Source organism: Pongo pygmaeus, chromosome 12 (assembly GCF_028885625.2).
Source record: "Pongo pygmaeus isolate AG05252 chromosome 12, NHGRI_mPonPyg2-v2.0_pri, whole genome shotgun sequence".
Classification (NCBI taxonomy): Eukaryota; Metazoa; Chordata; class Mammalia; order Primates; family Hominidae; genus Pongo; species Pongo pygmaeus.
Window position 1 is genome coordinate 107,361,731 of NC_072385.2, and position 24,438 is coordinate 107,386,168.

The 24,438-nt window shown below is 54.1% G+C and overlaps 2 protein-coding genes across 4 annotated transcripts in view; one reads left to right on the forward strand and one right to left on the reverse strand.

The window, feature by feature from the left end:
- The window catches only part of CIB4 (calcium and integrin binding family member 4), a 60,060-nt gene extending 55,603 nt beyond the window's left edge, over positions 1 to 4,457 (forward strand). Inside the window, exons 5-7 of the mRNA XM_054476363.1 lie at positions 1,754 to 1,863; positions 2,739 to 2,827; positions 4,264 to 4,457. Of these exons, the coding sequence (XP_054332338.1) occupies positions 1,754 to 1,863; positions 2,739 to 2,827; positions 4,264 to 4,294 (230 nt within the window). The 3' untranslated portion in view covers positions 4,295 to 4,457. The remainder of the gene's footprint in view (positions 1 to 1,753; positions 1,864 to 2,738; positions 2,828 to 4,263) is intronic.
- On the reverse strand, positions 4,405 to 23,619 carry CIMIP2C (ciliary microtubule inner protein 2C). Of its 3 annotated transcripts, XM_054476359.2 has the most exons (6): positions 22,979 to 23,379; positions 13,551 to 13,586; positions 11,604 to 11,666; positions 9,492 to 9,765; positions 8,042 to 8,154; positions 4,405 to 6,376 (listed from the first exon to the last, which is right to left on the reverse strand). In XM_054476359.2, the coding sequence occupies exons 1-6, from the start codon at positions 23,351 to 23,353 to the stop codon at positions 6,245 to 6,247; spliced, it is 993 nt and encodes a 330-aa protein (XP_054332334.1). In that variant the 5' UTR covers positions 23,354 to 23,379; the 3' UTR covers positions 4,405 to 6,244. The 3 variants fall into 3 exon arrangements, with proteins under 3 accessions (XP_054332334.1, XP_054332336.1, XP_054332337.1); XM_054476361.2 differs by lacking the exon at positions 11,604 to 11,666 and having other exon boundaries at positions 22,979 to 23,378; XM_054476362.1 differs by lacking the exons at positions 11,604 to 11,666; positions 13,551 to 13,586 and having other exon boundaries at positions 22,979 to 23,619.
- Between the last annotated feature and the right edge of the window lie 819 nt (positions 23,620 to 24,438).

A 24,438-nucleotide genomic window follows, 5' to 3' on the forward strand; every position in this document is an offset into this window, starting at 1 on the left:
CAGTTTCATAATCTCTGAAGGATTAAATGCAGTGAACTGCAAAGCGCTTAGACCACTGCCTGGCCACAGCAAAAACATCTGTTCTTGTTGTGGTGGTGATTATTATAATTCACTCAGGCAGCTGTGTTTACCACTCGGCCCATCCAGTGAGGGGCTGGGGTGACTGTGCTGGGAGCGCTAGGCGGGCAGTGCTGAGAATGCCGGACATTGCCTCACCTGCCATTCAAGGCCTTCACAACTTGGCCTGTCTTCCAGACTTAATCCCTGATGCTTCTCCACCCAGGCCCTCCCCGCAGCCTCTGCTCCCCTCATACCATGCCAGTCGCTCCTGCCAAGCACCCCAGGGTGGCTCCTCTGCCGCTGTCCCTGCCTGGCATCCCAGGATGGCTCCATCTCTGCCACTGTCCCTGGCTCCCCAGGGTGCCTCGGTCTCTGCCTGCTGGTGGCCTGGCACCTCCTCCACCTGCCGTCCCTCCAGGTCATGCTCTTCCAAGGTCTGTTGAGAAGACCTATTTAGGCAGCCCTGAGGGATAAAGGATGCCCCTCAGTTGGCTTTGTGGGAAATAGGGTCAGGTGGACCCCGGCTGTTCAGTACTCAGGAGGTTTATGTAATGACCATATTTTATGGCCCTAAAAGGAGGACCCAAGGCCTGGCCAGGCTCAGGGCAGCACTCCCCGACTGGCGGGACAGTGGGTGGGCACTTCCAAGCACTGTCCTGGAAGGCAGGGGCCCTGGGCTGTGGCTGCAGTTGAGGAACTAGCAGCTGGCACATGCAGGAGTCAGTGTGGCCCCCAGAAGTCTGGGAAGTCCCAGTGCCGCCCCCACTGCCACGCACCCCAGAGTCCCCAGGGCTCCCCGTGGCCGGAACCTTCTGTGCACACCAGGGCCACAGCAGCATCCTGGGCTATTTTAGAGGGGGATGTGAAATGTATGGAGCCTGCCATGGTCTGCAGGCTCCCTGTCACGTTACCCTTTTTCTGACAGCTGTGGCTTGCCTGGGATGAAGAAATGGTGCCCATTCTTGCCCAATTCTGGACTCCATTTCAGGAAGGAGGATGCACGAGTTTGGAGGGAATATTTCCTCTTGTCCCCTTAACCCTTTGAGGGCATAGCCAGGGTCAGTATGGCCAGCCCCACTGTGGACAGTCTACAAGGACCACTGTCCCCCCTTCACTGCAGAGGTGAGGGCACATGCCCAGATCACACAGCTACCACATCGGGACAGGAGCAGGGACTGGCACCCAGGCCTTCCGACTCCAGATACAGGCCACCCTCCGCTCCACACTGCCTGGCTCCCAGCCACCAAAAGACACCCTGGCTTCTGCATTGTGAGATGGAGAGTTGCAAAGTGCAGGGGTGGATGTGGGGCTCAGAGGTCAGCCTGGCTGGGTTTGAATCTCCCCTTCCACTTCCTGGCGCTGCAGACAACCATATAACCCTCTGTGCCTCAGTTTCTTTTTGGTAAAAGACTAATAAAAGGTTGATTGTGAAAATTCAATGACTTAAAACTCTCAGGAGAGGTCTGAGCATGTAGTACACACACGATCAATACTTACTACCATTGGTATTTCTGACGGGTTATTTAGCACACATGTGTGACCCGCCTCAGAGAGTTGGGCTCTGGGGGGCCTCCCAGAGGCTGATGGGCATCTGTGGGGTCCTGGCTGGTGCTGTGTCCCCCAGGACTCCTCAAGTCCTCTTCCTGTTCAGCCCCCAGCTCCCTCTAATGCAGGCCTGGCCTCTTCTTTGCAGACTTTAATGAGAATGGCTTCATTGATGAGGAGGATCTGCAGAAGATCATCCTGCGACTGCTGAACAGTGATGACATGTCTGAGGACATGCTGATGGACCTCACGAACCATGTGTGTGCTGGGGGCTGGGAGCTGGTGGCTGGGGCCGGGGATAGGGGCCACGTTGTCACCCAAAGCCTCCGGATGTCAGGCCACCCTCTTGGGAGGAGACCCAGGGCCAGCCTGAGCCAGATAACACATTGGCCTTTGGTGCACACATTCCCTGGGGGCTGCCAAGGGGACAGGTAGCTCAGGGTGCCCTGAGGAATGGGCACACAGCTGGAGGCAACTGCCCGTCCACTTTCTGTCCTTCCTCCAAGTCCTGTCCAGGGTCCCCAGAACACAGAGCCCGACCCACCCACTCGAGGGGCCTCCCTACATGACAGGGACTGACAGTGGTGGGCCAACAACAGCTCAGCCTCAGAGGGACCCATCTCAACATCCCCTCCCCACTCTGTCCCAGCACAACACAGTGCCCAGGTGTCCTGGAGTGACAAACACGAGGACGGCCCCGCAAACTCAAGTCAGAGCATGGGTCTCTGCTTTCAGAACATGACAAGTGTCCAGCATTTCCAGCCTCGATGGGGACTAGAAGAGAAAACCATGAGCACTGTTGAGGGAGTCACCACCGCCTCCCTGCCTGCCTGGGCTCCCTGCAGTGCAGAGCCCCTGTGTGTACTGGTTGGTGGGGCAGGTGAGGGACACTCTTGTTCTCTCACTGCCAGGCTGGTGCTGGAGGCCCCAGGAGTGAGAGGCAACCAGTAGGCTCCCAAGCTTTGGTGCACATAACCTAATCTCTGTGGGGTCGCTGGGGTCAGGGGACCCAGGAGACAAGTGTTAAGCATGTGGGAGAGCCCCTGGCACGTGGCTTTCCCCTTCCATCCCGTGCCCCACCTCACTGCCTGACACGGGGTTCCACTCAGCCATCTTCTGTGCTCCCTCGCCAGGTCCTGAGTGAGTCGGATCTGGACAATGACAACATGCTGTCCTTCTCAGAGTTTGAACATGCAATGGCCAAGTCTCCGGATTTCATGAAGTAAGGCATTCTGGAGGGGGTGAGACTGTCCAGAAGAGTTGGGGGGCAGGAAGGGCCCCCCAGTCTCTCTTCACTCCATGGGACATCTCAGTCTTCCCAAGAAGTCTGTGAGTTTCCAGAATACTTTGCAGATTCTTTCAGAATCAGCAAAACTGGAGCTTCTGAGAAATTAGGTAACCCTGGGGTATTAAAAGGCAGAGGAGAGGACTGGATCCCAGGCTTTGAGAATGACGTCACAGCTCCAACCTCAGAGCATTCCCTGCGCCAGCCGACACACCTCTGTGCTTCTCCCAAGGCCCACTAGGCTCCTGACGACCCCACTGCCTCCAGCGGCCAACTGGGAGTTGGGGGTTTACAGAGGGGATCTGAAGATGCTGGTGGTGGAGCTCATAGAAGAAAAGAAACAATGAGAGAAGCACCCAATTCTATTTCTTAGAGCAGGAGGGGCCGAAAGGGTCTTCTGAGGCCCAAATGTCCTTGAGAAGGTTGGCCATCTCCAGATCTCCCTGGCCACGTTGAAGTCTTTTTGGGGTGCTGCTGCTTTCGGCAGATGCGTGCCCGCTGGAGGCAGCGCGTGCCATGGAGGACCAGCCAGGTGGAGCTGGCGTCTCCTGCTCCTGGGTCCAACTCTGCCCCTGGTCTCAGAGGTGTGCTGATTTCAAGTGTGCCCACTCAAGGTGCTTTTACAGACTAAGGGAAACAGAACAAAGAGCTAGGCCTCAGCCAGTACCAGGGCAGGAGCCTGGGGCTGCTGGATCCCTCTGTGCCAACGTCTCTGCCTCCCATCGCCCTTCCACGCTGACTCTGTGCTGTGCACCAGTTGTCTCCGCTTTGTCAGACACAAGACCATGCATGGCCTCCCTGCAGTGGTCAAGTTTATACCTCCTTGGTCTTGAGTGACCTTCAGTGACTCCTAAGTAACACCTCTCAGCTCTGACTCCAAATTCTCAGAGACAGAATCTGAGTGGCCATGGTCAGGGGTCCTCCCCTCTTCCGACTGCCTGGATGAGGAGGGGGCTCCCCATTCCAACAGGCCTGCTAGGGCCTGTGGCCTGGGTGGCCCCTCTCTAAAAGGATGCACATTTGGGACCACCCCAGCCAAAGCTAACCCCTCTTGCTCTGTCACAGCCCAGCACATAATTGAAGCTGGCACCCTGACTGCTCGGAGTTTCTCTCTGAATCTCTTCCATTTCTTTCCACTGATTCCAGCACCACAAGGTTCCTTCTGGTGCCCTGCCTTTGCCTTGTGGTGATGCTGAAAGAAGCTTAAAGAAAGTTTGGGGTTGCTTTGGGATGGCTGCAAAGTGGCTGTCGCCCAGAAAAAGGGACACGAGATGCAGGCCAGGGAGGGAGCCTCCAGGACTACTGTGAACCCAGAAGTCAGAGGGCCCCTTGGACCTGCGGGCTCATGTGGCTCCCGGGATTCTTTCTTTCAGCTCCTTTCGGATTCACTTCTGGGGATGCTGATGTAGCGGCAAATACCTGACGTGTCAGCCTCGAGGGAGACCACCGGAATCGAATCCCCTCCAGCACTGGAGGGAGCTGGTTTGAAATATGACTTTGTACTGGGCCCACCCTCACCTCTAGAATATTGTTTATTAGATAAAAGAAAAGAAAACCCTTTTCCTTAGCCCATCAGATCATCGCCTTTTAAATGCAGGATCATACATGGTACTTTTTATTAAGAACTGCCCAGTGTGCAGTTCAGTGTACCAGCGATGTCAAGCAGGCTGCAGTGGCAATCTTTTTGAGGGAATAGTTCAAATCTCAACCCATGTCACAGCAGGGGGCCAAGCCAAATGGGATAAAGGTCCCTAGCAAGATACATGTCCTTCCCTCCCTTCATCAAAACCCCCGACCCCCAGCACCTCACAGTTCACAGCTGCACAGAGACGTGCACATAGCAGCCATTCCAGCCGGTGCCCGGCTCCCCACTCGCCTTCTAGGGAGAAGGCATCTTGGCCCTGATTGTGGGACCAGCAATCAGAGTTTATTTGCTTTGCTATTCAGCCAAGCCCTGGAATGAATTTGGCCACCACAGACAGCCTTTGGGGTCCAGCTCCTCAGGGACTTGGAGACACAGAAGAAGCCCCCCATTGGGTTTTTCTTATTTACACTGTCCTGGGGGAGGTGTCTAATCACTGGCTACAGAGGAGGGGCTGCTTCAGCCCCAGGTGTACTTGAACCTGGCTGTGTTCCCCTTGCAGTTAAGTCCTGACTCACCCATTCAAGGACAATAAGGGCCTTGTCCCTTAATGGAGTGCCCTTGATCAAATCCAAGAGGTGCTGGAATGTTGGAGAAGGTCCCCGCCTTGGTCTGAGGTCCCCATCCCAGATCCTGTCACTAAGGGGCTCTCACCCCCATCCTGCCCCTGCCCCAGCAGGCAGGAGCCTCCTGGGAGGTAGAAAGCAGCAGCCTTGTGGGAGCAGACCCTCCAGACCCTCAAAGACCATCCCAGGCATGCGGCTTCAGCACCCATGCCCAGCATCCACTTCCAGCCTGGGGCCCCGAAACATAGGGATTCCTGGAAGAGTTGCCTGGTCCTAGGTCATTCCCTCCCATCATCTTCTAGAAACAGCTTCAGGGGTAGATGCTGCATCCACCCGTCCAAGCCAGCCTAGGCAGAATGCAGAAGGTGCCTGCTGCACACAGCTTCTTCTCCCAGGCTCCACCCTCCACAGGCTCCTTCAGGATCCCCAGGTTTATGTCTTCCCTGCCCCTCAGTCTCCACATGGACCACAAGCAGGCTGGTGTCATGGAAAAACCAGCGCTTGGGAGTCAGAAAGACCTGAATTCAAATTCTGGCCATGTTACTTCCCAACTGTATAAGCTTGGGCAACTTTCTCACCTTCTCTGAGCCTCAATGTCTTTATCAGTAAAGTGGGGATAATAACTCCTCTTCCCTCACAAGTGATTGTGTGGACCAAACGATGCCAAGTCAGGGCTCTGTTGAAAATTCCTTTCCAATCACACCCAGTGCAATTATTCCGGGGTCATTTCCCCTTCATTCTTAGACCGGTGTAATTGGACTTCCTTGCTTATACCAGTGGAATCGGGTGGAATCGGGTGGGAGGTCTCTGTACCTGAGTGACCTGCCACTAAGACTAGGGAACCCTACGTTCTTCAACTCCATTTGCCCCAACTTGGGGAGAAGGTAGCTGGACCTGCCAGATAGCCGGATACCACTTTTCCTTGGCTTGAGTCCCTGGGGCAGAGCTTTCCGCAGGCCCTTAGGACACAATGCTGTTGACCTTCAGGGGGCATTTCCTGCTGTGGCCGAGTGTCCCTGGGATCCAGAGGAGAGGTGGGTAGCATGGTCATGGCTAAAGATTTTATTCCAAGCAAGCCGGGCTGGTCACGACCCAGGATCTCAGGCATCAGGCTCTGCTCTGAACTCAAAGTCTCATGCTCTGAACTCAAAGTAGCAGTCTCTCTTTTTCCGCTCCTGTGGAGAGACCCTCTTCCCTGATGGGAAGGTCTGGTAGGTCTTCAGGTTCTCGGGGGCTAGTCTTAAAAGGTGCCACTTCTTCTTCGGGCACAGAGGAGGCCTAGGGGTGAGGATGGGACTGGTGTTATGCAGTGTGCCAGGGAAGGAGGGTGATGCGTGCCCACCCACAGCCCCACGTACCCACTTTCCAGCTAAAGCTGACCTGCTGGCTACTCGTCAGTTTAATACCTGATAAGTTCCCCTGGACTTGGGGTGGGAATAACCTGTATTTACATAATGGCACAGTGGTTAAGAGTGAGGACACGGATGTCAGACAGACCTGGGACGGACTCTGGTCCTAACTCCTGCTAGAAGTGTGCATATTTAAGAATGGCCCAGTGGTGGTATCCCCTTCTTAGCTTTGACTTGAGGAATAAATGCAGTAATGAATGTGAAGCTCTGGACAAGGAGTAAACACACAACAAATGTTCTAAGAAATGATGATGGTGCTGATGGAGGGGATCCCAGCAGGGAGGGGCTTGCCCCAGGCCTGTCACTGACCCTCTTCTCCCAACCACCTGGATGGCCCTTTGCGTTAGTTGTGAAACTGTCAGCAGCAGTGCAAGTGGCCAGGCAACCTGAAGAAGGAACAGAGTTGAGATGTCCCGCTCTCCCCACAGTGATGGGGATGGGGGCAGATCCTGGCCAGAGCCGTCTCAAGAGGATACCTGTCCCCAGGAGAGTCCCACTGTACTCTAGGGACGGACTGGCTTAGAGCCATCCCAAGATCAGAGAGAGCCCCCAGAGTCCTAGAGGTGGTGATGGGAGATGCTGCTTCCTTTCCAAGCTCTGCCTCCAACCATCCAGGCCACGCAGCACAAGTTCCCCAGGCGATCAATGAGCCTCGCATTCCCTTTTTTGTAAAATTATCCTGTCTGTGTTGCAAAAAGGAACTTTTAGATGCAGTGAAGCCTGTTTCTTTAAAAACCATTAAACTTATGAAAACAGATGCTGTTTTATCAGTAAGGATGATGGTGAAACTCAGGACTCTGAGGCAAGCAGGGAGTGGTTGGCATGGAGCTAAATCCCAAGCTCTATCCACTGACCTCCCAGGCCAGGCACCACCCACTACCCTACCCCACTCCAGGACACCTCGTGTGAGCCAATGATGCCCCTGCCTGCGCTTCAGGAAGGAGAGAGCACAGAAACCACAGTACCCAAGTCATCTTTCAGGGCAGAGTGGGCCTTCCCTGGAGAAAGGAGCTCTCCTAGTTAAATGCAGAGAGGGGCAGGAGGCAAGGAACTTTCCTATTTAGTTAGATGGACAGAAAGTCCTTAGGAGAACATTTTCCAAATGTGAACGGGGCCGGGGGAGATTCCTGCTCGGTGTAGTGCCCTCTGTATCCACCAGAGGGCAGCAGCTCCTTACTGCTCTCTGCATCAGCGCCCACGTTAGGACTAGTGTAGCTGCCAGGCTGCCTTTGCAGGCGGGGCATCAGTCCGCAGATTCAGGGCCACTAAGCTTACGGAGCTTCTCCCAAACTCCCAGTGCATCTGGCCAGGAAAGCACTCTTCCTGATTCGCCCATTCAGGCTACCAGCATCCCCCCTGAGGCTGCCAATGCCCTGACCCCCTTGCTCTGTAACCATCACTCTCTGCACCGCACGTTTTAGGGCAAGATCCTCAACTCATTTCTCAGTCTGTGCACTGTGCCTGCCTGGCCGAGAGCAGGTGCCCCATGGGTGCGTTTCTTGACTGCGTAGATGAAGGGAGGGCAGGCACTCACAGGACGGTGGGCAGGGGGTACCGTTCCGGCTCCCTCACGGGCAGCGCAAAGTAGGGGACTCGAGGCACCATGCCCGTCTTGTCTTGATAGTACTGCCGATGCTGCTGGACCATCTATGGTTCAATCAAGGAAGAGATGACAGGTTGTTAGTGTGCAGGACTGACCACAGGCACCTGCAGTCCATGCCTCGCTGCACCTGGGAAGGGTTGGGGGCCACCTCTCCTAATGCCCCCGGAGGAGTCCTGGAGTTGCTGGGGCCCCAACTCAATTGCCAACCAGCTGGGGTGTCCTCACTGAGCCTCGACTTCTCATCTGCCTAATGGGAATAACAACACCCACCAGACCAGCTTTGCTACGGAGAGTAAACGAGACAAGGGACCAGCTCAGACCGAGTACAAAAACTCAGCCCCCCAGGCATACGCACACCTGCTGTGCACACAGGCACCATGTCCTCCTGGCCTGTGTTTGCTCCCCCCTCTCCTTCCCCCCGTACGGGGCATGTTCTGTTGAGCGCCAAGATGGAGGGAGAGGCTTTGGCAGACCCCCGAGATGGTCGCACCTGCCTGAGAGGCTGGAGGCATCAACCTCCTCCTCTCCCGAGGAAGCTGCCTTACTCATACAAGTTCTCTGCCCTGAGGCCAGGACACACCTTGTCCTTGCAATCAGGCTAGAGGGGGAGGCTTGCGAGAGAAGGTGATGGAGAGAGTAAGGTTTTGGGAACACAGGAGAGAATGAACCCTTATCCCCGCCAAGGGCATAAGGGCCAGCTCAGGCCCGTGCACCTGTGGTCTCTGGGGATGTGTCTGAACCACATCCAGGGAGGCTTTACCAGTCTGAACAGCAGGACAAGAACAACAGAGGTGTGGGTGGGTCCTCTTCCTCGAGCTCACTCCCTGCAGGGCAGTCTCACCCAGGCTGGGGCTGAGAGTGACTCAGAGCATGCCCCCAGGGGGCTGCAGGGCAGGGAGGGGTGAGCGGGCTCCAGGACGCAGGTGGATAAATGCCGTGGGGCTGTACCTGGGGCCAGGGGCTCTAGTGGGGCCTTTGCTCATGTGTTATTCATCTGGTGGGTGGATCTTAGACCTTTTACTCACCTACAAAATAGATGGCATTCCATAGATCCAAGAGACTCCAGGGGGCAGAAGGTAAGGGCAGAAGCCTAGAGACAGGACCCTAGAGACCCCTAGCTCCACTGGCAGTGGGGGTGAGCAGGAGTTGGAGGTCCTGAAGCCCCGGGATGTAGGGACAGATCAGAGGGGCAAAGTCCTGAGCCTTCTTACTCCCTTTAGCCAAGCCTACCATGCTCCCTGCTGGCTCAGGGGCTCTGAGAGAGGAAATCAAGACACCGTGGCAGGTGCGAGGTCTCCCCGGGCCGCTGGCCATCACTCCCTTCTGTGGTGGGGGCAGGTGAGCAGGAGGGGAGGCCACACGGCAGCCCCACACAGCTTACCTGGTAGAAATTCGTGAGCTCTGTGGAGCGGTGGCTGTCCAGGTTGAAGCGGGTGTAGCTGGGCTTGTGCAGCCAGCGGTCCCGGGTGCTTGCGCGCTCCATCAGCAGGAGGTTGGGGTTGGTGGAGAAGATGGTGGGGAAGTGGCCGCCTTGGCTGAAGGGAGTGTGGCTCCTCTCCATGGCTGCGTTGCGGTGGTCCTGGAAGTACTTGAGGGTGGTGGTGCCATAGGGAGCGCCGAAGGAGAAGGCCACAGTGGGGACGTGGCCCTGGTACCTGCCGATCACAGTGGGGATGGTGGAGCCAGAGATCAGTGAAGGGCCCCAGGCCTGTTCCAAGAGAGGTCCTTAAAAGTGGAGGGTGCCGTGGCTCATGCCTGTAATCCCAGCACGTTGGAAAGCTGAGGCGGGAAGAACAGTTGAGCCCAGGAGTTCTGAGACCAGCCTGGGCAACACAGTGAGACTCTGTCTCTACATACAAACATAATAACAATTAAGAAAAAAAAAGACGAAGGGCAGAGTCAGGGGAGCCCGGTGGCCATCTTTGGCCCTAAGAGGCTTCCCCAGGTGCACTGACCTGCTCAGGTCTTTGGGGATGGCCAAGTCCAAGGGGCTCTGGGCCTCTCCCTCCCCACAGAGGTCTTTGCCTAGATGCTCCTCTCTCCAGACCAGGGGCTTACACAGGGGCCAGAACACCAGATACCCGCCAGTCAACGCTGTAGGCAAATCACTGTCCCTCCAGGGGCCTGCATTTACTCAGGCGTTGGCCTGAAGATGCAAAGGCCTCCTCTGGCTCCCACATTCTGCAGTTATCTCATGAAAGAGTAGGGGGAGTATGAGAAGCGGGTGGGGGCCCGGTCAGTGAAAGGCGATGGGTGGAAGATGTGGTGCAGCAAGGCCTAGGTTCAGGACGCCGCAGCCTTGCTCCCAACACAGCAGCCTCCCAACATGCTACTCAGGCAGCCTGGAGACCTGACCAGGGTTCTGGAGCTCTGAGAGCCTACAAGGAGTCTTCCATCCTCTATGACCAAGGAGGTTCCACGAGAGGGACAGGAGATGGGCGAGCGGAGGCCTTGGTGACACAGGCACTCTAGAGATCCTTGGTTAAATGAGACTCGCTCCAAGAGCTAAAGACTTGTTTTAACAAAGCAAGGGAGAGTCAACAACACCCAGAGAGTACAGGCGCCAGACTCGCGGCCAATGTGGAAGCTTGCCGAGCAGCACGGCCGTGTGCCCCCCTGCATGCCTCACTCTCTGGGGTCTGACTTCCGCTCCATGAGGCCCTTGAAATCGCTCTTCCTGAGGCCGCCTGTGCTCTTGCTGCTGCAGGTCGGTGGACACGCTCTGTCTTGCTGGGCCTTCCAGTAGCACAGGGCATCGCCCACCTCTCCCTTCCTGAAACGCTGCTCTTGGTTTGGATGACACCTTTGCTCCTTTCTGTTGCTTTTGCCAACATCTCTGACCACACCTTCATGAACCTTCTCCTCTGCCCGCGTCTTAAGCACTGGTGAAACTCCGGGGTCTGTCTTGGGTGATGGCAGCCATGCCATGGCCGTGGCCACCTCCTGTGTGCAGATGAACCCAGTCCACAGCTCCCGCCTGGGAGTTCTCTCCAAGCCTTAGGCTGCTATGTACAATTGCACACCAGACATATCCCTTGGATGTCGCCCAGGCTTGATCTCCCACCCCTACCTTCCCTGACAGTCTGGTCCCATCTCTGTGAAAAGCTCCCCCTAGCCATCCAAGTCAGAAACTGAGGCATCCACCTCACCCACATCTAGTCAGTCACCAAGTCCTGTAGCTCCATCTGCACCACCTGAGCCCAGCCACGTGCCCTTGTACCTGGCCTGTGGTCATAACAACCTCACTGTTCTAACTTCACCAGACCCCTGCCCCTGCAATCCCTTCTCCACCAGACTGAACTTTAGTCCAGAGTCAGCTCCTTGGCGTGGCATTCAAGGCCATCTGTGATCTGACCCCAGCTCCTTGGTGTGGCATTCAAGGCCATCTGTGATCTGACCCTGGCCCAGCTCTCCAGCCCCATCAGCTCCCCTACACCCCAGTCCTGCAGAGTCATCGCAGCCGTCTAGATGTAACTCTGTCCCCTACTCTCACCTCTTCTGGGGTCTTTCCCTGTGCCTTGGGCCTCGGTCTCCTCACCAACAGAACGGGTGCTGCCTGGAATTAGATAGCAATGCATGGTTTCCTTCTTTTTGTCTTCAGGAAAAAGGCAAGGAAGCGAAGCCGAGTGACTGCTGACAGGACTGCTCACTGTAGGGAAGCTCACACAAAGTGAGTCCTTCCCTGGCTCCTGGTCCCACCACCCTCAACAGCTGTGCCTTCCTGGAGTCTCACAGCATCTGGCATTGGCTGGGCCAGAGCTGCAATGAGGCTGCAGAGGGGAGAGGCTCCACCCCAGCTGCACAGGCACCCCCTCCAGCCTCACTACTCACATCCCTGGATGCCACAGAGGCGCCGCCCTTGACACCACGACCCTGACGGTCCTGACTCTTCTCCACCACCTCGGTGCCCTTCCTCCTCGGCCCCCTGAGTTCCCCACGGAGGCCAGGTCTCCTCTGGAACTGGGAAGATGGAGGAATTGGTGGGTGCCTTGCTGTCTCTCCTGTGAGGCTGTGTGGTCACCTCGGCCGCTTCAGGAGACAGAGTCTTCCTCCGGCCTGGGCACCACTCCTGGGTCTGGAGCTCCTGCTCTGGCTTCACCCAAGGCCTCATTGTCCCATCCATCTCCTCCCTGTCTCTCTCAGCCTCTGCCCTTCTTCCGTCATCTTTAATATCCCCCTCCCTCTCGGCCTCTTCCCCTCTGCCTGTAAGCGGGCATGAGCCGTGGTTCCTAGATTGTACATTTCCACAGTAAAGGCTGGTGCCCGTTTATAGGCAGACGGGAAGCAGCCAAGAGAGGAGACGTTAAAGATGGCGAAGAGGAAGGCGGGATTGCAGATTCCCTCCCTCTTTCTGGAGGCTCGCTAAGGAATACGCTGCATCTTCTGCCTGATTTCTCAACTCTCACCCTTTCCTTGACCTCCCTCAGTCTGCCTTCAGACCCACCATTGAAACGTGAACCTCTACATCTAAATTAAGGTCATATCAAGTCCTGCTGTTGTCAAATCCAATGTCCTCGGCTCACACTGTCCCGCTGCAACATTCGCACTGATGAAGAAACTTGTTTGGGAAAAAACCTAACCTGTGACGTGTAAGCAAGTTCCTGAGAGCACTTTGTGCTGTAGATGAAGCTTATCAAGATATAGATTCAATAAATTAAGATGTCAAAGACAAGCGACGGGGAGATGCTGCCTCCTCTATCCTGAGGGCTCCTCCCACGTGGAGGGGAGGTTCCTCCCACACTGGAACCGTCGGGCAGCCTGTGGCCCACCTCTCCCCTCCCTCCTTCTCCTCCTCGGAAGCAAGGAAGCCTGCTCCGCCCCTCCAAGCCTTAGGTTTTAGATGGACAGGCTCTGCCCGTGAGGAGGAGGCCGGCCCCAGCGCCTGTCTCGTTCTGAGGCTGTGTTCACTCCATCCTCTAACAGCCACATTCCTCTTTCACCTTCTTTCTCAGGTGGTTCAGAATGTAGGGAATGGAAGAGATGCTGGTCACCAGGTGCTGCCAACCCCAGCAAAAAGATGAAGCAATAGAATGAAAGGCAAAGGATGATACCCACAGCATTCCGCAGGGAAAAGAGCATAACCCAAGAATACCACACCAGCCAGGCGGTCACAGGGGTACAAAGCCACCCTTTCCTAGCATGAAAGGGCTCAGCAACTAAAGCACCCGCAAGCTCTTCTTGAAAGTCATGTTCAGTGACAAAATCCTGCCAATCAAGAGATGATTCAAAAGAAAAAAAAAAACCAACTCAGTAATGTAGAGCCTCTGTTAGAATGAGTGGTGATGAGCTTCAAATCTATTTAAGTGCAGAACCAGGAATAGCAACTAGGTGAATGCTAGTTACAGAATGGAATGTGAATGTTATAAAACCTGTCAAAGTAAAACTAATTTAAGCAACCAAAATTGGGGGGTGGGTGGAGGGGAGATGGGGGTGCACTTACTAAGAATCTCTTTAAATCAGAGTCAACCCATGGCATCTAAAATTGAAACACATTGTTAGAAAAAAGTACAACATAATGGCTTTAGTCCTTTGATGGTTTTTATCCTCTCTCTCTCTCCTATAGAGGGATCTTTTTGTACTAATATCTCTTGTGATGAATTAACACTTATCTCAAATCTACCTATTCTTCCATTTTACTTCAGTTTCTTTCTCTTCAGTTAAGTTCTATTAAGATTCAATTTCATGCTTTTCATTTTAAAAAAGCAAATATGATGTGATTATTTTTTATAAAGTTGCTTTTGTCTGTCTTTATATCCATCCATCCATTCACTCCTCCATCTAGTCCTTTATCTGAATATACACATAAGGTCTACGGCCATACCACCCTGAGCGCGCCCGATCTCATCTGAATATACGCATAAAGAGAAACTCTGAATAAAATGCACCAAATGTTGACCCTGGATAATTCAGGGTGTTTGGATTTGGGGTGATTTGTGGCTTTCTTCTTTGTACACACATTATTTTTTAAAAACAGAGTCAGATGGAATGAAACATTAATTTATCAGGAACCTGCTGTGTGCTGGCACCACACTAAGTGCTGGGAACACAAAGACCCATGGTGCTCAGCCTGCCTTCCCCGAGCCCAGTCCTCACTCGGTGTTTACTGAGTCATGGGGTGCATGTGTCAGGCACCATGCTGAGCTGGCCTGGGTACAACCAGCTCCAACCCAAGTGGGACCATGGTCAAGGTTCTAGTGCTATCAACCACAAGGAGGGAAGGCCATTCCCAGGGTGGGTACTGGAGGAGCTCCATGACGAGTGTCCACTGGGGTGAGGCTTTGAGGAAAGTCCCAGGGCAGGGGGAGCCCCTGAGTCTGGTTCCTTCCCCAGGCGATGGTGTTGCCCCAGGGTCCTCTTCTCTTTTCGGGGACCCATTCCTTCTGGCAGATCTCATCTATGTTAGACTTCCAACATGTCCCGTATGTCAATGACAGCCACATCTGGGTCTCCAGCCTCTACCATTCTGGCAATGGATCCACATGCCTGGCTGCCCACACAAGGCTGGGCCACCACGCCACAGACTCAGCGCCACTGAAACTGCTCTTCCTCCAGTATATCCCTGCCCCCTCCAACCTCCACCTAAGCCAGAAACTGGGACTTGATGGCCATGCGTCCTCCCTTCTCCATCACCCTCCACATCTGACCTCTCCCTAAGTCCTGCTTAGGCCCCTCCTTAGCCACTGGCCTGCAGCCCTCTTCCATCCCACTGCTGCGAGCCTCCCTCATTGCTTGCCTGGACAATCTCCAATCTCCTCCCTGGTCTAAACTGAGCATCACCCCCTCCAGCCTGCTGTCCACACAGCACCAGAGCCATCTCTCCTCTCGCCCATCACTGCCCTGTAGGTGCCCTGGGCCCCAGCAGCGTTACTCCCAGTCTCTGGGGCCCCACGTGCTCTTCAGGCCTCTGGGCCTTTGCACGGAGTTCCTCTCCCTGGGATGCATTTTCCCTCTTGCCCATCTGGGGATCTGCCACCCACTCCTAAGGATCCAGTGTCCTCTGCTACCTCCCCTGACTGCACACCCTGTACCTAGCACCTGCCTCGCTGGGAGGACTGTCATCCTTAAGTCCACACTCAGACCTGAATGAACTTGTCTCTTCTGCTAATCCGTGTTCTCCTTTATCCTCGGCACCTGGCACATGACAAGTGCTCAACAAATGTTCACTGGAGGAGGCAGAATTCCAGAAACTCTGGGGGCACCATGCCCTGGAGTCCTGATTTAAGAGGAGCGTGGCTCTGATCAGCAGAGCACATGTTGGCATGAAGCATCCCGCCCACAGGGGCGTTGGGCTCCTCCGAAGAAAGGAGCCATAGAAAAATGATGTGTTCTCGTGATTCTTCTCTTCGCCCCCAAGCTCTCTGCCATACTCCTCCTCTGCTCCCTGCTTCTCCACCTTCTCTGAATGCCACGATATTTGCATCCCAATAGAATAGAAGCCCTCTCCTCCGCAATCCTCCTGAGTTCTGCCTGGATTCTGTTCAGGGCTTGCTGCTCAGGCAGGTGTGTGTGCACGCGCACACTTGCACACATGTGCAGGTTCACATTCTTTAGCACTCAGTGGGCACATCTTGGCAAGCTACGTCTGTGTCCCTTATATGCACCTGCATTTGTGTTCCTTTGAGCATGCCCTGAGCTCCACGATGGAGCCTTCTGCAGTCCTATTTGTGTTCATCTGTGGCAGGCCAAGGTAGAGAGGAACAGAGGGGAATGGCAAGTTTTATAACAGGGCATCGAGTGGCAGCATTTGCTGTGTTGGCTGGTGTCACCACACCTCCCCTTCAACCCCTTCATCTGCCCCCATCCGCCACCCTGTCCCTCTATCCATCTGTACACCACATAAGCCAGGAGACTGTGCCAAGCCGAACCCCTGGGCAATGGTCACATGTGGATTCTAAGGCCCACTGTGGGTTACTGTGTGAAAAGGAGCAGTCCCTTCTCTGCCTCTTAATAGCACTGCTTGGCCCCACAGCCAACATTAAAACTAATTACCATGAGCCATCAGGGATCCCATGATCAGCCTTATTAACTGATTAACCAGCGACTATTTGGCATGTCTGCATTCCACAATGCATCCTCTCCTCCATAACGCCTCCTACTGAGGAAAATTCTGATCAGATTCCTCCCCAGGGCAAAACCTTTCAAGGGCTCCCCATTGCCTGTGACACCAAGCAAAAGCGGGGCCAGGTGTCAGTCCCTCCGCGCCAGGGCCTCTGTGAGAATTCTTTCCAGCCGCATCATCCACTGTCATATCACAGCTTTCCTACTCCAGCCTAAGAGGCCATTTGCTGCTTTGAGAGAACATCCTTCTGGCACTTCCACACCATTTTTTTTTCTCAAGCCACATCCTCCATCCAGAAGGCTCTGCTCTCCCCGCTTCCCACATTGTGGTCTTACCCATCCTTTGAGGTCCATCTTGAATGCCCTCTTTCTCATGGAGCCTCCATGACCCGGCCCACAGACCCTGCCTGTCTGCTCCATGGAACTGTCTTTGCCCTTTGCACCTCTCCTATGTCTCAGTTCATATTGTTTTTCTTTTTCTTTTTCTTTTTTTGAGACTGAGTTTCACTCTGTCACCCAGGCTGGAGTGCAGTGGCACGATCCTCACTGCAACCTCCATCTCCCGGGTTCAAGCGATTCTCCTGCCTCAGCCTCCCAAGTAGCTGGGATTACAGGTGCCCACCACCACACCCAGCTAATTTTTGTATTTTTAGTAGAGACGGGGTTTCACCATATTGGCCAGACTGATCTCGAACTCCTGACCTCAGGTAATCCACCTGCCCCGGCCTCCCAAAGTGCTGGGATTACAGGTGTGAGCCACCGCACCTGGCCTCAGTTCACATTCTTTCATATCACAATCATCTGAGCCACTGGAATATTCTTTCTGTACAAATTATAGGCTCTCTGGGGAGGGAGGGTTCTGTTGTACTCATACTGGCATGCTTGGCATTCCCTGCACCCAGTGGATGTTCTGTGAATATCTGTTGAATGGAATTGACAAATGATGGCACATTTTAAAGGGTTGCTCTTTCTTCTGGAGAGAAGGAGGATCCCTGTTGCAAAGCCCAAGTCTGCAGGAACCCCTGATCACCTGTTCTTAGGAGGCTCCACAGTTCCTCAAGGTTGAGAGGCGCCAGTTACCTATGAAATGTCCTTGAACAGCTCAGAGGTGAATTCTAGGGAAGAGATAGGGGCTGGCCTTGGGGCAGAGGTCCTGAGAAAGGGTGGGGAATGACGTGGCTTATGAATCCTCCAGAAGAGAAGATACTGCAGCAGAGAAAGGCAGGTGAGTGGCCAGAGTCTCCCTAAGTGTGTGAGGCCCTCTGAGTCCAGGCTGCCTCCTGGGGGGATAGAGAGGGAAGCTCCTTGTGGGGACAGGGCCAAGAGGGAGAAGAATTGAGGGACTGTAGAATTTACTTTCTGCTTCTGTATTTTGGGCTTGAATCTGGGACAATGATCTGTTCCCTCAGCTGGAGATGAGAACCGAACAACGAAAGTAGCGCCTGCTGTGCCTTCAGTCAGACCTCTCAGCCTGGGGGCGGGGGTGTGCCAAGGAGAATGGCACAGGTGGAAGGCTTCACACGAGGAGGTCCCTTCTTTCAAATGCTTGAAAACAGGACCACACCTGCCAGTTTCTCAACAGTGGTCTGCAATGCAAGGGGCCATAGAAATTCTCAGACAAGTGTTCCTGTCCCTGGTTACATCTTAGAATTGCCTGGGAGGATTAAAAACTCCTGCAGCCCTGGCCCAGTCCAACCAATGACATCAGAATCTCTAGATGGGGCCTGAGCACAGGTCATAGTTAAAGCTCCCCAGGAGATTCTAATACTAACGAATGGGCACAAGGGGTCCCCTCCTCCTCCTGGGCAGATGGCCTTTGTTTCATACCCCAAGATGCACTGGCCTGTTTGGAGGGCTGCACCTCGGGTGCCAGGGCCTGGGTTGAAGTGGAAGGGGCTTTGGAAATGCAAATGCTTTGGAACCTTCCCTTCCCAAGCCTGGCCTGACCTCTCTCCCTGAAGGGTAAGGCCCCAGGCCCCAGGAAGCTGGCAGAGTGTATTACTCTGTTCCCACACTGCTATGAAGAACTGCCCCAAACTGGGTAATTTCTAAAGGAAAGAGGTTGAATTGACTAATAGTTCTGCAGGGCTGGGGAGGGCTCGGGAAACTTACAGTCATGGCAGAAGGGGAAGCAAACATGTCCTTGTTCTCATGGCGGCAGGAGAGAGAAATGGGTGCCCAACAAATGGGGAGCCCCTTAGAAAACCATCTGATCTCGTGAGAACTAACTCTCATGAGAACAGGATGGGGGAACTGCCCCCACGATTCAATTATCTCCACCTGGTCCCTCCTGTGACATGTGGGGATTATGGAAACTACAATTCAAGATGAGATTTGGGTGAGGACACAGCCAAACCATATCACAGGGGCAGGCAGTAGTGGGCTACAGGCAGTGCCTACTGGCTTCAAGGGAATCAACTTCTAAATTTTCAGGAATTTGTTAAGTCTGTTATTAAACAAGCCAGTATTAAATATCAAATTATATTCAATTACAATTAAATATGTTATATTAGGCCAGGCACGGTGGCTTCTATAATCCCAGCACTTTGGGAGGCTGAGGCAGGCAAATGGCTTGAACCCAAGAGTTCGAGACCAGCCTGGGCAGCCCTGTCTCTACAAAAAATACAAAAATTAGCCAGGTATGGTGGTGCACACCTGTGGTCCCAGCTACTCAGGAGGCTGAGGTGGGAGGATCACTTGAGCCCAGGAGGTTAAGGCTATAGTGAGCTGTGATTGTGCCACTGCACTCAAGCCTGGGTGACAGAGTAAGACTCTGTCTCAAAGGAAAGAAAAACACACTAAAACCAAAGGAGATAGTCAAAACTCCTCACTTCCTAATTATTTTGCCACGTTACTATCGTCTGTGTTTGAGGTTGTCATGTCCACTGCATCTGTGGGGTGGAAATATTATATAATGGTGCACAGCTGTGCATCCATCCCTCCCCAACTCTGCAATTAAGGACACTACGTTGATAGTTTGAAAGCAGCTTTGGTGAGAGTATTTATACCACAGATATGGATGAATGTTACAAATCAAAGCATTTTTGCTCCAGAGAACTGGTTGTTAAACATTTGCCAGCACACCACTGTGTGTGTGTTTGCTGCACAGGGATTCTGGGGATGGGGACACAGCCACCTTTGTGGGACCACTCTCCTGACAATGGAGTGAAACACACTGATTTTAGGATCAGAAGCCCCTGAAGTCTCCAAGGTCCAACTCAGTGACAGATGTGGGCACAACTGCCACCCCAGGCAGACAGAGAGAGGGGCTGGGAGGCAAATCCTCCTGCCCTCACTCTTGGTGAGAGCCGCTGGGCAGGAGCTGTGGGCATGGGGTGCAGTGGCAGTCTTGGCATGAATGAATGCACGGCGCAGGCCAAGTGTCTGCACTGAGAGCCGGGTGAGGCATGCCCGGAAACAGAGAATGAGGAGTGGATGCCACCCAGATCTGACCTGCAAGCAGGAAGTTTGGATCCTCACTGAGGCCAATCTCATCCCTTCAAACCCCTTCAAATCTCACGGACTCTGACCCGAGAGCTCCTGCCCACTGCAGGAATAGCACCCAGGCCAGGCACAGGCAGGCACTGCCTGTGGCAAGGTGCCTAGGAGCTGCGTCCCCAGGAACAGTACGGGACCAAATGGAGCATCCTGGCCAGCGAGGCTGAAGACCAGCTTTGTTATTATCTCATGTTCCTCAGGGTTCCTAGAACCAGATCTTGAACACAGTAGAGATCTAACTAATGATAACAGCTAACAATGATCAGGTGCCAGGCTTTACGTGTGTTAACTAACTGAAACCTCTTTAACTTGCACACCGTGATCATCCCCATTGAACAGATAAGGTAGTGAGGCGGGGGGATGAATAACCTGCCCAGGGTAAGGAAGTCATGGAGCCAGGATTTGTACCAGGCAGGCTGGCTCCAGAGTCCATCTCTTACTGTCGACCCCATTCCCTCCCTGCTAAATGAGGGAGGCAGTGTGAAATGCCACATGAGGGCTGGGGAGATATTGGGGTGAGTTGGGGTGTTGAAGTCACAAAGACAAGGCTCGGCAACTTGCTGAATGACTTTGGGCAAGCTGCTCATTCCTCATCCGGGTTATTGTGATGATTTTAAAAAAGAAGAAAGGCCAGGTGCGGTGGCTCATGCCTGTAATCCCAGCACTTTGGGAGGCCAAGGTGGGTTGATCATCTGAGGTCAGGAGTTCGAGACCAGCCTGGCCAACATGGCAAAACCCCATCTGTACTAAAAATACAAAAATTAGCTGGGTGTGGTGGTGCGTGCCTGTAATCCCAGCTACTCAGGAGGCTGAGGCAGGGAGAATTGCTTGAACCCAGGAGGCAGAGGTTGCTGTGAGCCGAGATTGCGCCATTGCACTCCAGCCTGGGCAACAGAGCAAGACTCCATTAAAAAAAAGAAGAAGAAGAAGAAGAAAAAGAAAGAGAAGAAGAAGAAGAAAAAGAAGGAGAAGAAGAAGAAAATGTTGTGAAGGGCCCAGCACAGTGCCTGGCACACAGTTGGAGCTCAGACTTAGGAGACCACGGTGTTTTTGCCAGGCATTAGGGACCTGGCTCCATCCCAGCACTTCCATCACCAGCGTGGGGCTCAGGCAAGTCCCCCCAGACCTCAGTGACCACATCTGGAACAGGAGGTGACAGGGCTACATGATCTCTGAGGTCCACACCAGCATGAATGTTCTCTGCCTCTATGAATAAAGCGGGTAAGAGCAGGGTGATTTGAGTGTCAGAAGAGATTGGCTGCGCTTTAAAATCCTGTGATTAGTGTTTGAACAGACACACAAAAATAAGAATTATCCAAGTGTGGTCAGGAATCTTGGGTTCTTTCATTAAGTTAACAGAATTGCCAACGAGGTAGCATTTGGAAACACAAAACGACTCAATTCATTCCTCGCTGATGGGAATCTTTAAGAGGAACACATCCCTTTCAGAAAGATCCAGATGAGAAAGCAGCAGATACAGGCTCAGCTGCTCAAACTAGCCCAGTCCAGGCTTGAAGCCTCATTCATGATCCTCTTATCGCCATTTCTAAATCAATCACAGGACAGGGAGCTCAAGGGAACTGCTGAGAAGTGGCAGGAATAGGAAAGTGCCCTGGGGACCGCTTCTGAAACCTGCAGCTCCCACCCCTTCCAAACATAGTTGGGGAACTGCGGGGCAGGGTTTGCAGGAGCACCAGGCCTTGCCCCTCAGATGGGAAATGTCCAGGAGTCAGACAATAGAAGAGTTTCCAACTGGAGACTGTGGGAGGCTTAAGAAAAAAAGTCAATGTATAAAATCAAATCTCATGATAAACACCCAGAATGTGGTGTCAGCACCACCATCCAAGGCTGCAAAAATGGATTTGAACTAAACCTTACGTGTTTACGCCACACTAGGGCAGCCCCTCACTTGTTTGTCTTTGTCTTCCCAGCCTCCTAACATAACACCTGGCATGTCCCAAGCACTGACCCACATGAATGCCTTAAATAAAGGAAAACAGGCAAATCCTAAGTCATCTGGCTTGGCTTCAGGAAACTACCATGACCTGGTAAATCAGCTTTGTCTGATGGGAACCCAGGTAGCTTTTGAGCTCTCTCCGAGGCCCAGAGAAAAGCCCCATCCACAGATGGGCTGGGTTAAAACTACAGCACCAGCCCCTGGTTGCTACTTTCTCATGCAGCCTCCAGAAATGATATGAATGTCACAGCACCTCAGTGTCTAGCTTATTCTGCTTCAAAACAATCCCAATTTCATACCAAATACGCTTTTTTTTCATGTTGCCATCTGTTCCGATTGCAGGGGAGAACATGCAGGCTTTTTCACCCATTTGGAGACTCTGCCTGCAGAACCCTCAAGACATTCATTTCATTCATTCGTTCACTCTTTTTTTCAGACAAGGGTTCTTAGGATCATTCATTCATTCTATACAGATTTGCTGATACTGTACAGGTTGCCTCTCAGAATCCACTGCCTGTTCTCAGTACCCGTGCTGACTGGTAGGAGGGATAAAGACAGCCTTACACCCTGGGAGAGGCGGTCTGGAGTAGAAACATCAGACAGTGTAGGAGAAAGAGCCAAAGAACAGGAGGGAACAGCCAGACTTGCATGTTAGATGTTTGGAGTCTGAAAATATCCAGAAAAAAGAAAAGTAGGTGTAACCTAGCATTTGAAAGTGCTAAACAGCAAGCCAGCGCTCAGGGCAAGTGGCCCGGAAGCTTTCCAAGAAAAACTTCTGGGAGGATAAAGGGAGATCCGTGAAAGGACCGACCGCAAAGTCGGGAGGGTACTGCATACATGACCCATTAACTACGGCTTTTCCGGCCTTGCCAGGCTCTTCGAGCGGGCACCCACCCGGTATCCTTCCCTCCTTCAACCAACAAGTACTGACCTTGCCCGAATGCTGGGTGCTGGCCCTGTGCGCCGGACGGAAGGGCCTGCTTTTTCTCGCATTTTCTCTAAGCGCCGCAGGCTGACCGCCTGTGGCGTCTCCAAGCACTAAACCCCACGTGGCTCTATCTCCTCCCCCTTCCCCGGCTACGTCCACGTGAGGTCCCTTATCCCCTGCTGGCCGTGCCCCACTTGCCAGGGAGGGCCTTCCTGCGAAGGAGAATCTGGGGAGGCCCCCGCCCGTGCCCGCCCACTTCCTACCGTGAAACCACAAACCTCCGGGAAGGCCCCTCGCCCCGTCGGGTGGAAAATTGGCTCCTCGGGGTTCCTTCAACCCCAAAGTCCGGGGGCAGGGGGCTGAATTTCGATCACCGAGGAGGGCGCTAGCGGAAGGGGGAGGGGAGGAGGGGCGCCCGCGACCTTACCCGGGCATGAGTCCAGGTGGCACGTAGGCGGCATTGAACTCGGTCAGTAGGGTGCCCGCGCTGCGGGAGGCCATGGTGGGTGCGCGAGTACAGCGAGCCTGGCGCTCCGCTCCGCCCCACGGTAAACAGCGGCGGGACACCTGGCAACGGCCACGGCGGAGGGCCTGGCAACGCCAGCTGGCCCCGCGGTCCTCGCGTTCCGAGACACTGCGCCCTCCTGGCAGCCCCCTCCCCGAGCAGCCCCACAGGGCGCGCCCAGAAGGTGCGTCCCATTTCCGCGAGCTCTGCTGGGTGACCCCTGTCACTTGCCCCGGCTCTCTGCCTTGCTGCCTGCGGGAGGTACAGAGGCTCAGATGCGGGAGGGAGGCAGAACATCGCTGGAGAGGCCTGGCGGGATCCGTCTTGCGGTGACCCGGCTTGGAACGCGACGCTACCACAAAGGACAGGCCAGGTCCTGACTTTGGAGGTCACGCACAAAGCAGCTGCCCCACCGTGGAACAGGCCCAGAAACCTGAGTGGCCTTAGGGTCCCCAGGAGCTATGTCTCTCCAAGGCTTCCCCTGCACCCCAGGTCCATGGGGGTTCCAGGAAGGGGCTCTGTAGTGGGTCGCGCTGGGCGAGGTTGCCTAGGACGCTGTGTGTGTGTGTGCATGCGTGCGTGCGTGCGTGCGTGTGTGTGCGCGCGGGTTGCGAAGAGGAGCATTTTTCATTTTTGTTGTTAATCTCTAGCTGGTGGCTTCCTTCTCACCTCATCATACCCTCAAACTACTCCACAAGAGGTGTTTTGTTGGTAAGGGGCAAAAAGAAAATCATAGAACGTCTGGGTGTGTGATTTACATTTGTCCCCAATGCTGCCGTTCATTTTGGGGATGGCATCCGCAGGGGTGGCGCTTGCCCCAGAGAGCAGGCCTGCTGAAGGCCCACCCCCTGTGTAATCCTGCCTCCCTCCCTCCCTGTGACTGCTTCAGCCTCCACATCCGGGTTTCTCCAGGGACCCTCACACCGGTCTTGGTGCCTAGGGCAGGGCCAGGCCCTTCGGGGGCCATAAGGGGTGAGGGTATGGGGACAACTTCCACGGTGCTAGGCTCTTGGTGACTCGGGTGGAGGCCCCGCCACCCCAGCTCCCTCTGCAACAGTCCAGGTGTCATGAAGAAGCCTGGCAGTTCCCACTTTGTCTCCAGGTCTCACTCATTCCCTTCAGATGCCAGATGGAGAGCAGTACTCCCTTCACACTTCGGTTCTGTAAATGGCAGTGGATGAAGACCACAGACGCTACTGGGTTCACAGGATGTGGCTGCCACCAGGATTCTCCAAAGACTTCCCCTGGCAAACACCAATGAAATGGAGGGGAGCCACAGGCTTCCTAGAGGCTCAAGAAGCAGAAACACTGAGGCCTGGTTGGAAAGAGAGCTGTAGGCAAAGGAACGGCTGCAAACAAACTGGGTGGAAGGAAACTCTGTC